Source organism: Alternaria triticimaculans (assembly GCF_023758025.1).
Source record: "Alternaria triticimaculans strain BMP 0046 chromosome Unknown scaffold_28, whole genome shotgun sequence".
NCBI classification, from domain to species: domain Eukaryota; kingdom Fungi; phylum Ascomycota; class Dothideomycetes; order Pleosporales; family Pleosporaceae; genus Alternaria; species Alternaria triticimaculans.
Window position 1 is genome coordinate 3,049 of NW_026055985.1, and position 14,417 is coordinate 17,465.

Genomic DNA, 14,417 nt, shown 5'->3' on the forward strand with positions numbered 1-14,417 from the left:
AAGAGACGGACTTTTGAAGCCAACCGAGGGTGATGAAGCAGTGTTTGGGCCAATGTGAAAACGCGATTTTTCATGGCGATGGGGTTTTGATACTCCTCGCTGTAGGGCCTTCCTATCACGGATGCATCGTAGAGTACGTCTTCTGCGGTGCTCGAGAGCTTTCGGCATGTCGATGCTAGACTGTAAAGATCGGACTGGGAAAGGTAACGGGCAACGGAAAGCAGGAGCTCGGATGGTAGATCCTCGAGGTTCGGCATTATTCGCAAGGTCTTGTTGCCAGGGTTTGGTGTTTTGGTATCGAATGGCGAAGCGGAGAGGGTTGATGGTAGGTATGTATTATGGGTCACACCCAATTCGTTTATCCCGCCCGGGCGAGAGCCCTTTTGTTAACGCTGGAGCCTGGGTGCTCCTCATTTGTGCACGGACCGATGATAAAGCGACCAGCGTTGCCTTCCATTACTTACACTTGGTGAGTGATGTGCGGACGTTTAGTTAGCCGCTGCTTCTTTAGTTGACCCTCTTTGTGTCAACTGATCGTGTACCTCCGCGCTTATCTACCAAAACGCACACCGCAAACTCTCCATACTATGTATCCTCCAGGCCTTTCGCGCCTCGAGATTTTACCCAACGAGCTCAAGCTTCTTATCATCAATCACATCGACAGCCGCAGCCAAGCTTTTCTAGCACGCGTATCGAAGACCATCCACCCTGTTGTCGAAGAAGTGCTCTACAAATTGATATGGATCGAAAAGCCAAACACCCAGAATATCGTAGTCCCTATTGCGAGCTTCGTAAGAACAATCCTATCGCGCCCTGACTTAGCGCATAAAGTAAAGCAGGTTACTGTAGGGGTCAGTGGATTACAAGTCTATGCCAATATGGACATTGAAGACCTTATAGGTTTCAATGTATGATCCATCTTCACGACCCGGCAGGTTGAGATAAGTAGGATAACAAAATCAACACACCACATTCCTCACGCGTTCGGGACTAGCTATTCGGAATATCTTGCTAAGTGACGAGAAGGCGGTTATTGGTAGTGATAGACGGCCATGTGATTGGGAGAGCGCTTTCAGGATCTGTCTTTTCTGGCTCTTCTCCATCATTATCGTACAATACTATCTCCTAACCCCAGCCATCTTCTTCACCAACGACTCAGACATGAACCTCACGCCCTAGGTTCCTTCCCACCAATCTGATCACTCTCCCTAACAAAACCCCCCTTACCCTGCCCAGGCCGAATAACCTGTCCCTGATTCTCCTGCTCAGCCGCCCACTTCTTCAGCGTGTCCAGCCCCACACTCTTCAATGCGCTCTCATGGGTAGACTCAAGTTTGACCTTTGGCACCTCACCAATCCCCTTATCCGCAGCGCTCTTCCACGACGAAGCCTCGAGGCAGTATCTTTGTCCTGGCCCTACACCGGCTTTTCGCAGATCGGTACCGTTTGAGGTGGAGAAGTCTAGGAAGCTGTTGGTGAGGATGGCGGCGATGGGGTTGCTGCTTGTGCACATTCCGGCGTTGATGGTGGAGGGGAGGTTCGAGGGGGTTTTGGACTCGGCGGAGTGCTTGTGGAGGGGTGCGTTGAGGACTGTGCTGTGTTAGCTGGTTGGTGACAATGGAAGTGTAGAGATGGGTTGACGTGCCGTTCTTTTGTGTGACGTCCATCTTTCCTTGTTGGTTCTTGCCTGACATCTTGAGAGAGTGGTGATTGAGGTTCGTGAGATTTCAAGAGTTTAGGATGTGGTTGTTATCTGGAAGTATCGCTTGCTGCTGTGGTATAGTTGGAGATTTGGTGAACGCTGGAATTGGTATGCAGTTCCCAGATGTAAGTATGAATGCGATCAAAACTGACGTCAATTGAACCCTTTTGTTCCTGCATTTCTACGCTTTACTCGCTTCGCTCAAGGCACGATCCAACAATGATGCCTCCATTACCTCCTCCGATGAATGTCTTGACGTCAGCGATATCTAAGCGTCAGAGCGTATTTTGACGTCGTAGCATCGTTCCATTCGAAGTGTAGACGCATATGTAAAGACAGACTTCCTTTTTGGAGCTGGGCGCCTGGACAGATGTAGTCGCATACTGTGGTTGGAGATTCCTTCCTCACACACACCTTCCACGCAACCCATGAGTTTGCGCTAGTTCCAATCGGTACTAGCGTTTTCTTCTCATCCCCGACCGTGCGCGTGCATACACACCCACCTTGCACTGCATTTCGAACCACCACACCACCCGTGGTAGTACTGCATACGCATTTATTCACCCACCTCCCCATGGTCACACCGCTCCTCCAAACTCTGGGTCCTTCTCCCTCGTCACTTCGGCCGCGCAACACAATACTTGGCAAGCATCACACTGTTACAAGTCGGCCTTTCGCAAACACCGACATGCCGACAGCAGCCTGTGCACTCGCCCAAACGCTCACTCCCTCACTGAACCATGACCATCGGCCAAATGCAGAACTAGCACACAGCCTCGCACACGTGTTCAAATGCCATGGCCTCCGTCACCGAATGCGCAAGTGACGGAGACCCAAGTCAGCCAGTCCTGTCTCTTTTCACCGAGGACAGGCCGCATGATGGCAAGTGCCACGCCGTCATTTGCCTCATGAACTTAACAGATTAGCCACGGCTAGATGAATCGATTATGAGTGGAGACGACGGCTCGATCTGAGTCGTCTGGGAAATGACGTCGAACTCGTCATTTCATCGTGCCGCGTTCTATTGCCATTTCCTCATCTCACGACGAGCGTTTGGCGAACACACGTAGTAGTCCGCCGGCAGTTTAGCGAAGAGGATCACTAACGGTGTGGGAAGGTACAGGGCACATGCCTGCTCGAGCACTTCAAACCCCTCAAGGGAAGGAAGAACGCATAGCCAGTTGAACGCAGCTGCAGGTCGATCGCAAACGTAGTGCATGACCTTTTTGAAAGAAGAATGCAAAAAACAAAGCCTATAACGGCGGTCACGAACGACGATCTTGCGGCATTGATGCGGATGTAGTGTATGTGCGAAAAACGGAAATGTTCGCATGGTCGCAATTGCTGAAATGTCAATTGCGGGGAAGATTACTGCAAGAACTAAATTGACTTGCATGAAGTAGAAGGAAGAAACGCAGGTTGACGTCGCGGATGGCTGCATGCCAATCTAGGCCCTTAGGCACGACGATCCGGGGAAATGCGCGGGTACGATGGTGTTGGACTGCATTCGACCAACGCGTGATTGGAACGTGTTTATATGAATTATCTGTCTATCAATGCATTTGAACTTGCTAGGCTGATATCGGTGTCCAATCATGCCTTGTAAGCGCAAGAATCGAACCTCAAAGCCTCTTCTTCCTCTGCCACTTCTTGTCAAGAAACGCTAATCCTCCGTGTGTCATGTACCTTGGTTCAGCGCATCGGAAGGTTAATCTGTTGTCCAGCCACGTCGACAAAGGAAGAAACCGAACAGGCCTGCAGCCTACATTAACATAGAAGTCTACAAGATCGGTAACTTAGCGTCGATGTAGGCCCTAGACCTATTCGGCTTATTCTCATAGATAGGCTGCAGCCACTGCAGCCATCTAGCCTTGCAGCCTTTGCCGAATCTCAGCGACGACGTTCCGTATGCGCGGCTCCTTGACTTTTTGCTCGGCGCGGGTGATGGCATCGCCTATCTGTAGAATGTCCCTACCAGCCTCGCAGAAGTCTGGACCTAAGCACAGCAAAGTGCCTGTAGCCACGAGCGCGCGATATACAGCCTCGGAATCGGTAGCTGTTGTGAGAATCTTGGATAGATCGTCGAGCAAAGAAAGCGCACGGTCCGCGTTGTTCTCGGAGTTTAGCAGTACCGAGTAGTTGATATAGAGTGTAGTGAGCGCGATGATCAAGTTTCGGTTCGTCGATGCTAAGAAAGGCGAGACCAGTGGGTGGATGTTATCAAACTCTGTGCTGGCAAGTAATCGTCCCTTTTCTGTTTGGAGCAGATTGCTGAGACACCGTATGGCCATCATTGTGTTGTTGGGCGGTGAGGATTCCGTGAAAACCCCTGATTCGATAAGGTTTGGTAACAGACTTTGCTCAGGCGACACTAGGAAGGCTGCCGGTTCCTCGAAAGCAAGGACAAGCCGTAGCAGATCTAAGGCGGGCAGACGCTTCTCTGCCGGCCATTGTGTTGCGGCTTTGACAAGGAGCTCCACGCCTGTAATGTCAATGCCCTTGCCATTTCCCTGCTCCAATGCCGTGACGGTCGCATTCAGCTGCTCCACGTCGGGCGGATTCAGCGAGATGCCCTTCTGTCCATCGGCCACAAGGGCCTCGTTGAACTCGGTAAGTTTCTTGAAAATGATCTTGTGGTTTCCTGTCGTGATGGGCAGGTAGTCCTTTTGCGGGAGTATCTTAGCGGCCGGAGGTGCGGGTGGAGGTTGGGTCGCGACTTGATTGGCGTCGCCGGGCCGATACCGTGCTTCTGAGCCCCACGGGTCCGTTCCCTGCGCACTACTCTGACCTAGCGTAGCACCCTGTGTGTTCTGAATAATGAAGTTGGCGACCTGGTCGAGGTACGTGAGCGGCAGCTCGTTGTCTTCGATGAACTTGCGCGCAGCTTCGTAGTGGTTCTGATTGAGGTTGTAGGGTAGCTTCAGGGGAGGCTTGCCATCTTCGATATCGACATCGAAAACATAGTCGTACTCTTTGCCAGCGTGCGAGATCTTGCGTCCGCCGCTGCCCGCCGAGTCGACAACAGTGCCAACGTTTACCCACTGATTGGCGGCTGCAGACCACTGGTATGCGGACACGTTGCCGTTCATCTCCTTGATCATCTGGACCTGGCCCTCCTTGGTACCGGAACGTTGTGTAAGGAACTCAGGACCTGGCAATTGCTCCTTGTTGATGTCTCCCACCGTTTGCTGTGGTATCGAAGAGCCCTTGACGTCGTCGTTGAATTGCTGGATCTCGGTTTCAGCAGCGTAGCGGGACTGGTCACGGGTAAAGACGCGCGCAAGCTTATCGCTCGCGCCAGTGACGATATCGCCGTTCTCGCCGCATACAGCTACTGTCCATACGGAGATAGCTGGGTGGGTGATGGTCTGGATGCACTGGTTGTTTTCCCATATGCGCACCGTCCGGTCTTCGCCGGCACTCACCAGGCCACCATTGGGAAGAACGGCAAGGGAATAGATGAAGTTCTCGTGGCCGTGCAGCTCAGCCACCTGTTGTCCGTTGAGTGTCCATAACCGGATGACGGCGTCGTTGCCGGCGGAAGCGAACTGGGCACCAGAGGGATGATCCGGAGGCAATCGGCAGAGAGCGCGCACGACTTCAGGTGCTTGTATTGACCGCACCGGGGACGTGGAGCCTGAGGTGTGGAATATGCGGATCTGGTTGTCTGCGCAGCCGGTGATGATGGTGTTGCTGTCGTAGGCGAGGACGGCCCATACAGAGGCAGAGTGTCCCTGCAGCACTGTAGATTCGCCCCACTTGCCTACTTCCCACAGCCGTGCCTCCATGTCCCAGCTGCCGCTGACAATGTATTTGCCGTCCTCACTGACATCCAGCGCGCACACATTGTTGCCATGTCCGATCAGAAGAGCGTCGGCGTCGTCGTCGAGGTTCTTGCTGGGCCGCCGTACGTCGATGATTTGGTCTTTGCCGCCCGATACGACCAGGCCTTCGGGGAAAGAGGACGAGGGTGGAACGATAGCGAGGGAGTTGACGAACTCTTTGCCGTGCGTCTTGATGGTGCTGTCCCATATCGGTGGGCTTTGTGACTGCTGTGCCCAGACGCGTACTGTGAAGTCTCGCGACGCAGAGACAATGGAGGAGGGAGAGGGGAATGCTACGCTGCGGACCTGTTGGTGGTGTTAGCCGCTGCTCTGCATAGTCTAGTAGTTTCCCGTAGTTATAGAGAAAGCTGCACGTACATCGTCTTCGTGGCCGCGCAGAGTGGCTGATAATTTGAAGTCGGCCATAGTTGGGCCAGGGCGGGGTTGCTGGCTGGTGGTGGTGGTTGGCTTAGCAATAGAAGGGAGAAGGAAATAAAGTCTATGTCGCAGTGAGAGACGCGCACATCAAGCTCAAGGTGAGTGAACTCGTCGAAATTGCGACTGTCTGACGTTGTGCGTGTTTACAGCGAGTTGCCTGTCCCAGAGCTCGGTGATTGTCGACGTCAGCCTTTCGCGAGACAACCGAAGCACCCATGTCACTTTCGCATTATGTCAGCCTCGCGTGCTCCATTGCTCCTGCCATGCCCATTCTGACTTCTTCACTTTCCAACACAACACCAAGTCTACGCTTGACGATGTTCTCTAGGGCTTTCCTTCCTTTTTACACACGGACAGTCATCGGCATCTCACGTGTCGCTTGGCCTCAGGTACTCGTACGAGTGGCTTGCGGCTGAGCACCTGCCCAGGTGCTCTACGAAGCCAATAGCGCCAGCTTCAGCTTCCGCATGTCTGGTCATACGCATCTAGCTTAACGTTCATCTCATCACGATCTCAGATTCTCTTCCATCGGTCTGGTACGTGGTCGCGCCCAACGTCGCTTCCGTGTTGCTGTCACGGAAGGCTGAGTCTCAGCTTTCGGCGTCCGCGTAGCGTCTGGCTAGACGGCTCGTTCCACACCACCAACCTTCTCGTATGCGCTTCCATACACTCTGGCCTCGATGATTCCCAATTGCTCGTTCCAGTACGGAATCGCTGGGGTCGCAGGAGCGCATTAACTGTCATCTGTCTTTCTACGCATGCAAAGATCTCCCATCGGAGACATGTCGGCTTTCGAAACCGGGGTAGGACATCTTGACCGAACATACTTTTCTAAAGGCATGTCGAGACGAGGATATGTAGCAACATTTACAGTTTCCTAGGAGAAGCACAACATTCGTTCGTGATCCCGCATCGCACTCTCTGGTACGCGTCGTGGCGTCCCAAAGAAGCACGGATCGCCGGTGGTGGGCCCAGAACCTCCCCCCACCAGATTTCCTGCCAAACGTCAAAGTCTTGGTCGTTCGGTCGTGGTGCAACACCGGCTTGAGGTTTCCCATGCCATCGCAGCCTGCTCCCCACACATCCTGGACGGAATCCTCCGCCCCGCCTCTTGGCCGCCCGTCCCCATAACGGAGAGCGGCCTTCGCGTTTCGCCGACCGTCTGGAGTCCGTCAGTACCAACGGTAGCCTTTCATGCGCAGGGCAAATGATTTGCCTGGTCTCCCGGACTTCCCTGGTCATTTGACTCTAGCTGCTCTGCTTTGCCGCTTAGTTGACATGCCCTGCGCCTCGCATCCACCATGGCTCGCGTTCGGCATTGTGCTGCAGCCACTAGAGCCTTAGCTCTTCGCGTGACATTGCTTACCCTGCCTTTCCACGATGCGCTTGCAGAAGACCGCCCTGTTTGTTCTAGCCCAGCCCGCGCTACACTTGCGCCAAGCCACTGAGTCCTCTGGACGAAGCGATGCGTGTCAGCTCAAATCTTGCGCTGCCTGCGAGCGATGGGAGACCCTGTGACTTGCCTAGATGCGGTCCATGCAACCGCCCATGTCACTGAATTTGAATGCGCCGTCCAGGACTGACGCCAGCGTGCCATGGCTGGAGACGGCTGCATGCCTACAAGAGCGCCAGTAGCCCTCCCTTCTTGCCTTACACTCCGCTTTCACCTCGATCTGCAATACCCAACTACACTCTATACGAGCATTGAGCAATCAGCAATCTCGCCATATATACAATCATCTGAATCGCCAGCAGCATAAAATTGCCTGTTTCCGGCGATCTCGGTACCCTTGACTCAGCCTATCCAGTCTCTCGGATTCGCGCGGCGCCTCCGTGATCAGCGCCCGAACCCTACGTACCCCTACGCGTTCTTGCGTAAGGTCAAAATCGTCACACCTGTGGCCGTTGTCCTTTTGTTTTTAACGGCAGGGTCCTACGAGCATCTGCCTCAAGAAGCCTTCCTCTGCCCGCAAAACCTTTCGAGTATCAGCAACAACCTTCTCACACTCCTACCTTGACTCTCACACAACACCTTCACACAATGGACGCACCAATGATCGAGCTCAAGTCGGCTCTGGCCTCGTAAGTTACATCCTTCTGTCCCTCCAACCCAGCTAAGTCTGTTAGACTGTTTGCATGCGGACAATACTCAGATCTGACCATTGTTTGTGGTGCCAAAAGATACCCAGTACACCGTATCCTCCTCGCAACAAGATCCACTTTCTTCGAGGGAGCCTGCCGCAATGGCTTCAGGGAAGCAGAAACCGGAGTGGTTGACCTCACCGAAGATGACGCAGAAGCTGTTGAACACATGGTGCACTGTACGTATTGCATGAGGCGATGGGACCCTAGACTGTGCTAAATCTTTCTAGACTTCTACCACATGGACTACCTCACCAAGAAGTCGCTCTCGCGCCGATCCTCACAACGATCGAACCGACCTACCTCTCTACGATCATCGATTACCAAGAGGAGAAGCCCCCCAAAGAAGCTGAACCTGGTCCAAGTCGAAGACCCGCTCCTTGCACTCATGGCAGCAACCAACAACTCAATGCCGCTGACTCCCCCCGCCGACGAGCCCATGTTTCAAAGCATCGATGCCTCCTCCAAGCTGCCCGACACGCCGATGGCCGATCAGTTCTTCGAGGATGATGATTTGGAAAGCGAGCAATCAGAGACCGAGTTCGACATTGAGACGACACATCTCATCACACATGCCAAGGTCTACGCCATCGCTGAGAAGTAAGTACTACCATTCTCTCGTCATTGTTTACTTTTCGACGTTTTGCCTGAATGCGCGCCGCGATTTGCGGGGTTGCTTCATCTGCGCCTGCAGCTCTACCTCCCATGACTGGGGTGTGCAGCGCGTGGCACGGCGGTTGAAACGCCGACAAACTCCGCCATGTGCGTCACCGGCACTCTACCTCGCCAATCGCACCCCGCGCTGTACACCCCACTGTACCTTTGCATACACAGCCCTTTCGTCTGTTTTTCTTGTGTACGATTTCAAGATGCACCAATTACCTACTATGGTCCTTGGGCCTCCATGGCTGCATCTTCGAAACAGTCCGCGTCAGCGTACTACTACTCCCTCTCCAATCACACACCCATCTTTCATCACACCTCCTTTGGAACTTGCTTGCTAACGGTTTATGGCAGGTACGGTATTGCAGGCTTGAAGGCGCTTGCGCGTAGCAAATTTGCAGAGGAGGTTGACCTGCACCTCAGCAGTGCCGACTTCCCAGAGGCCTGCCAAGAGGCGTACGAGTCTACCTACCACACTGACCGTGGTCTGCGAGACGTCATCATCCAGACCTTCCGTGCCAACCCCAGCCTGTCGCTGCGACCCGATGTCGAAATGGCCGTGCGAGAAACACCAGGTCTTGCTTTCGAACTCTTCCGTATGGCGAGTGGACTTCCTGTCTCTTCCTGAAGGAAATTCCGTCACAGTCGTTCCCGCATCGAGCCAATCATCGCTGCCCAGCAGTGTGCACCAGTATCTGCATCGCCGCTGCAAGCATACGACTCAACTCCATGTTGAATCTCGTCATCTATCTGTGTAGAATCCTACGCGCGTCCAAGACCGGGATCATCCTGCGGGTGGTACGCAGCCGCCACACAAAACGTCTGTCTTGGCTAAGACAACGTGTTTCACGACAGTGCTGCAGTCAACCGTCGACGTGATGCGGGGTCAGCATGTCTTACCAACCTTATCGAGCCGCGCATCCGCGTAGTTCAACGTCACACCCGGTGTGCTTGAGCCAATGGCTTACTGACTCTGCTCATTGGCAGTCTGTTTCTTTCTTTCTCGAGAACTTTTGTAGTACTTTTAGCGATACCAATGAGCGATCTTGTATTTTTCTCTCCATAATTTCATCATCATGAATATATCCATTGTAACATTTGCTCTACCCCGATCTTAAGATCAGTCATATCACTGTGCATTAATACCCAGTGTCTAGGTGCTCCCAAGGGGCAAACACCACAAAGCTACGTTATCTTGTCTTACCAGTTTTACCATGCCGATAGCGTTTGCGACACTGCTATTTCCATCAACACGGAGTTGCCAATCGCCGCGGCCGTGCTCTACACGATAAAGATAGAAACTGTCAAAGGAATAGCCTTTGCTACTGCCCGCAACATGGTCTACACAAGGGCCGAAGATCGCGCATATCAGCCACCCACGCGGCTTACACGTGAGGTGTTTCGCTCACTTCTTCCCTTTCCCGGGATATGTATACAAGCCATACCAAGAGATCTACAAAACGTTTTCGGTCCGTTCCTCCTCCGATCTTGCCTGCACCCTGCAGAGCAGTGGGGACGGATCTAAACTGCTTACTGATCTGTGCCATGTGGCTTTGAAATCAGACGCGCGATAGAGTTTTGTAGTGTTTGTGCGAGCTGTTTGTCCGGATCATGGTGGTGAGAAGACGGGGGTCGGTGCATGAAGTTGGTCGGTTTTGCGAGAACCTTGATGTTGGGCATGGATATCTTGTTTGCGCGTTTGACTTCAGGTCTTTCTCGAATGTTCTGCGCATACATCACGAATGCTTGTTTTCTGGAGGGTTTTGCGGTATATGGGATCTCCACATATCGACCATGACACGCAGATATCGCATTCTACTAGGGTAAGGGACTGTAGAATAGTTTATGGCATGTGTGAGCTCATTGTGTCTTGTTTCTGCTGACTTCTGTACACACTTGCCGATGATAGTGATATAGGGAAGGATGCGCTACTACAACTATCATCGCCGTTAGGCAACCGTCACTAGGAGTGACGCTGGATAGTGGAAGCGGCAGATTTCATGGCATGCGGTCATTTTGGTGATGACGAGTGCAGTAAGGAGGTGCGCTGCTTTCAAGGAACAGGAGACGATGAAAGCGATGGTATCTGTGCCTAGATAACACAGGGATATGGAGAGAGCTGGAAATGGCAGTCGGCGTGAGCATCGTAGGGATTGCATCGATCGGGTATCATCATCATATCCCATAATCGTTGCCCTTCTCTGCCATTCAACGTAATGTCGTAGAGTGGCGATGTATTCGGTCGGTAAGCCTCGACTGTGAGACCACGTGTGTATCGAGGGCGGCATGCGACGATGGCCGTGTTGACAGCGAGGTGTGGTTTGCGGTATCGGAGTCGACGCGCCGTTTGCGTGTAATCTCACTCATCGTTCATACCTCATCGCGCCCTTTCACTTCGCGAACTTTTGTATCCAATGCTGCAAACTCTTCACAGGCACGATACCATCTCCATCTCTTGTGAGAACCTTGCCTGCGTGACCAACCTCAGCCAAGACCGATGACCTCAACCCACCGTCAATAGAAATGAATGCTCCAAAGGGGACTCCGATGCTAACAGATTTGTGTGTAGATGAACCGGCCGTCGCTGACTCGTTTCCGTTGAAGAGGCTCCCCGACGAGCTCCTCCTCCAGGTCGTCGCCCAAGTCCCCGAAGTCGATCTTCATAACCTCAGCTTGGCTGCCAGACATATCGGCTCCATGGCGCAGGAGGCACTCCATCGATACCCCACGATCTCTTACACCGACAATGCCATGCCGCGACAAATTGCCCGACTGGCTCGCACCCTCTTCAGTCGTCCTAACCTAGCACGCGCAGTAGCCCAACTCACGCTGCGGCCCATCATCCATCTTGTCGAGATCCCATTCACCACATTGTCCGCGGCTGGCAATCCAGTACTCCAGGGCTTCTTCCAGCATACACGCGTGTATATGGGCGAGACACAGATTGCGGCACTCCTCCTTGCTTCTCTCCCGAACTTGAAAGAGCTCGATCTGCAAATCATCTCCAACGGTAGCCTGCATGAGCTCGACAGCGGTCGTTATGGCCATGCATGTAGCGTACAGTGCAGGCTTCCAGTCAAGGCTGGGTCACACCCCCTCGATATCGCCATGAACCCAGGATTGAAGGCGCTCCGGAAGCTGCATCTGCATGCTCGTCATATCAGCTGGGATTGGCTGGCGTTGTCTTGCCTGAGGGCTGTCACCCTTGGCCTTCACTGTAGCGTCGATTGGGATACTGCATCAGCAGGTGTCTCCAGGGTCGAAGAACTGGTGCTGAATCTGACCACCGAGGTCTTTCTTAACGACGACCGGAGATACAAAGATCTACCCAAACTCTTTCAGCGAATGCCCTGCCTGCGATCGCTCACCATCAACATAAGCAACAAGTGCTTAGCTCCAGGGCCAAATCAGATCGAGGCTAATATTCTTGGGAATGATGCGCGGGGAAGCATGGAAATCCTCATCGAAACTATGGCTGCAGTATCGCAGACACTAGAAGTGCTGTGCATCAAGAAAGCCGGCACAGATCCGGATTGCTTCAAGTACCTGGAGCCGGTAACAAGCCTGGCCCACTTCAACCAAATGAAGCACCTTCAAATACCCATTGAAGGAGTTTTGGAGCGTGGCCTGGTGTCGAGAAAGAGCATTGGGGAGATACTGCCAGACGGGCTTGAACAGTTGCGCCTCTCAGGCCTATCTGTAGAAGCCATGAAGAGGTTGGAAGATGTGTCCTCGGAAGATGCTAGTCTGGCGTTCCCGGCCTTGTCAGGATGATAGAGAAGTGATCGACCGGCGATAGATACATAAAAGACATGAATATTAATAGATCAGTACACCAGATGGCCGGGAGGTTGTCAGAGTCGAGTCGTTGATCATGCGCATCCGTGATAATGGGTTGGGGTCATCCAGGCTCCGGTTTTGTCAACGGCGTCATCGTGCGGAAAGGTCGCGAATGCCTCCTGGGTAGGCTGAGAGTTTCTGTCGGGAACGCAGAAAAGATTCGCTATCTAACCGGCGGGGGAGAGTATGATATAAGACGGTGTTGGTCTTGGGGACCCGACGACGCCCTAGCGCTAGCGTGGTTCGCGCTGACACCTGCATGCGTTAATTCTCCGGACCCGAATAGCTTCACGCTGCGTCATTGGACATGCGATGTTTTACTCCCTGCGCAGCACTGCTGCATGTGGTAAAGCCTGGAGAGCGCATCTATCGCTTATCTGTTCAAGAAGGGGCTGCTGGCGAGCCACATTCGTGCCCATGCGTCGCGTCGGCGTAATCTCACGATGGACGCGTCCAACGCGTCGCTCCTCCCTCAAGAAACTTGAATCCAGGCTCGCCAATGTGTAAAATGCCCTTCAGCTGTCCGCCTCATATCCTCAGGTAAATTTTCCGCACTGCACTAACGCGCCTGTGGCAGTACTCGTGTCTGGCTCTGACATGGTTTAGGGCATACAAGAATGGCGACTTCACCGACTTGGTTATCAGCTGCGGCAATTCGACATTCGATGTGCACTCGGTCGTCGTTGGCTCAGCATGCGAGTTCTTCGCGAACAACATCAAATTCGGTGGAAAGGTGAGCCAGTAGCCTTTTTGAGCCAATCTCCTGTGCTGACAGCAAAGCAGGAAGCTGATGAACGACGCATCGATCTGCCAGACGACGACCCAGAGATGATCCGACGTTTAATCGCTTACCTGTATCTGGGCGACTACGATCCCACCGACGACATTGGCATCGCCGCGTTCGAACAACTCAAGCAATATGACCTCAACACAGCAGCGGCGCCCGCTCACCACCCCCGCCGATACGCATTTGGAAGCTCTCAGCGTCATGATCAATGCGCTTGCCTCGCGTTGAACCTCAAGAATATCGAGCAGTCGGAAATGAAAATAGAGCAGCAGAAGAAAGCGTCCCAATATGTCAGCCACCGAAAGCCCGACAACAGCATCGAAATCACCAGTCCGCTTACAATACACGCGAGCATGTATGCGCTCGCTGATAAATATCAGGTGAAGGGGCTTAGCCGACTTGCAAAGACCAAGTTTCGCGAGAGCCTGGATCACCACGTTGATTCGGAAGACTTCATCGCTGCCGTGCAACTCACGTATAGCAATACCCCAGAGACCAACCGCGGTCTTCGCGACGAGATAGTGCAGGCTTTCCGGACATATTTCAAGGTGGACATCACTGAGTTACCTGGCCTGGAGTCGAAGCTAGACAGCATTGACGAGTTGGCTTTTCTGCTTCTCAAATCCTGGCCCAGGAAGATGGAATCCGCAAGCCCTCAGAAGTTTGTCCCGTCTGCAGGTGCCGCTCACACGGCTTCTCATCTGGTTATTACCGCTGGTCCGCCCACCTCCGGTACCAACGCGACTTCCGCTTCTTCCAACGCTCCTGTGACGACCACTGGGTTTGCCTCTTATGCTCGTACGTCAGCGGCCACTACCTCTAGTACTCCAGCCACCGGAAGCTTGTTCGGAAGCCTCCCCCCACGTGCTTCGGGTGGATTCGCAGGCTTCTCGTTAACACCCAGTGGTACTGGTAACGCTGGATCAAGTCAGCCAACTCGTCCTTTCGGATCGTAACGGGTAATCCTGTCATGATACTAGTTCAATCCTTTTTCACCCTGTATTGCTATGTGGTATACTTT

At 53.2% G+C, this 14,417-nt stretch overlaps 4 protein-coding genes across 4 annotated transcripts; 2 read left to right on the forward strand and 2 right to left on the reverse strand.

Moving 5' to 3' along the window:
• Nucleotides 1-1,168: 1,168 nt before the first annotated feature.
• On the reverse strand, nucleotides 1,169-1,694 carry J4E78_010153 (uncharacterized protein; the record flags this gene model as incomplete). The annotated part of the gene is made up of 2 exons (XM_049370734.1): nucleotides 1,169-1,595; nucleotides 1,642-1,694. 2 exons carry the CDS (start codon nucleotides 1,692-1,694, stop codon nucleotides 1,169-1,171), a joined length of 480 nt encoding a protein of 159 aa, XP_049217471.1.
• A 1,873-nt stretch (nucleotides 1,695-3,567) lies between these two features.
• Nucleotides 3,568-5,952, reverse strand: J4E78_010154 (uncharacterized protein; the record flags this gene model as incomplete). The annotated part of the gene is made up of 2 exons (XM_049370735.1): nucleotides 3,568-5,832; nucleotides 5,905-5,952. 2 exons carry the CDS (start codon nucleotides 5,950-5,952, stop codon nucleotides 3,568-3,570), a joined length of 2,313 nt encoding a protein of 770 aa, XP_049217472.1.
• Nucleotides 5,953-8,005: 2,053 nt separating this feature from the next.
• J4E78_010155 (uncharacterized protein) lies at nucleotides 8,006-9,397 on the forward strand (the record flags this gene model as incomplete). The annotated part of the gene is made up of 4 exons (XM_049370736.1): nucleotides 8,006-8,046; nucleotides 8,092-8,285; nucleotides 8,337-8,706; nucleotides 9,124-9,397. 4 exons carry the CDS (start codon nucleotides 8,006-8,008, stop codon nucleotides 9,395-9,397), a joined length of 879 nt encoding a protein of 292 aa, XP_049217473.1.
• Nucleotides 9,398-11,520: 2,123 nt separating this feature from the next.
• J4E78_010156 (uncharacterized protein) lies at nucleotides 11,521-14,352 on the forward strand (the record flags this gene model as incomplete). The annotated part of the gene is made up of 3 exons (XM_049370737.1): nucleotides 11,521-12,533; nucleotides 13,216-13,342; nucleotides 13,393-14,352. The coding sequence occupies 3 exons, from the start codon at nucleotides 11,521-11,523 to the stop codon at nucleotides 14,350-14,352; spliced, it is 2,100 nt and encodes a 699-aa protein (XP_049217474.1).
• Between the last annotated feature and the right edge of the window lie 65 nt (nucleotides 14,353-14,417).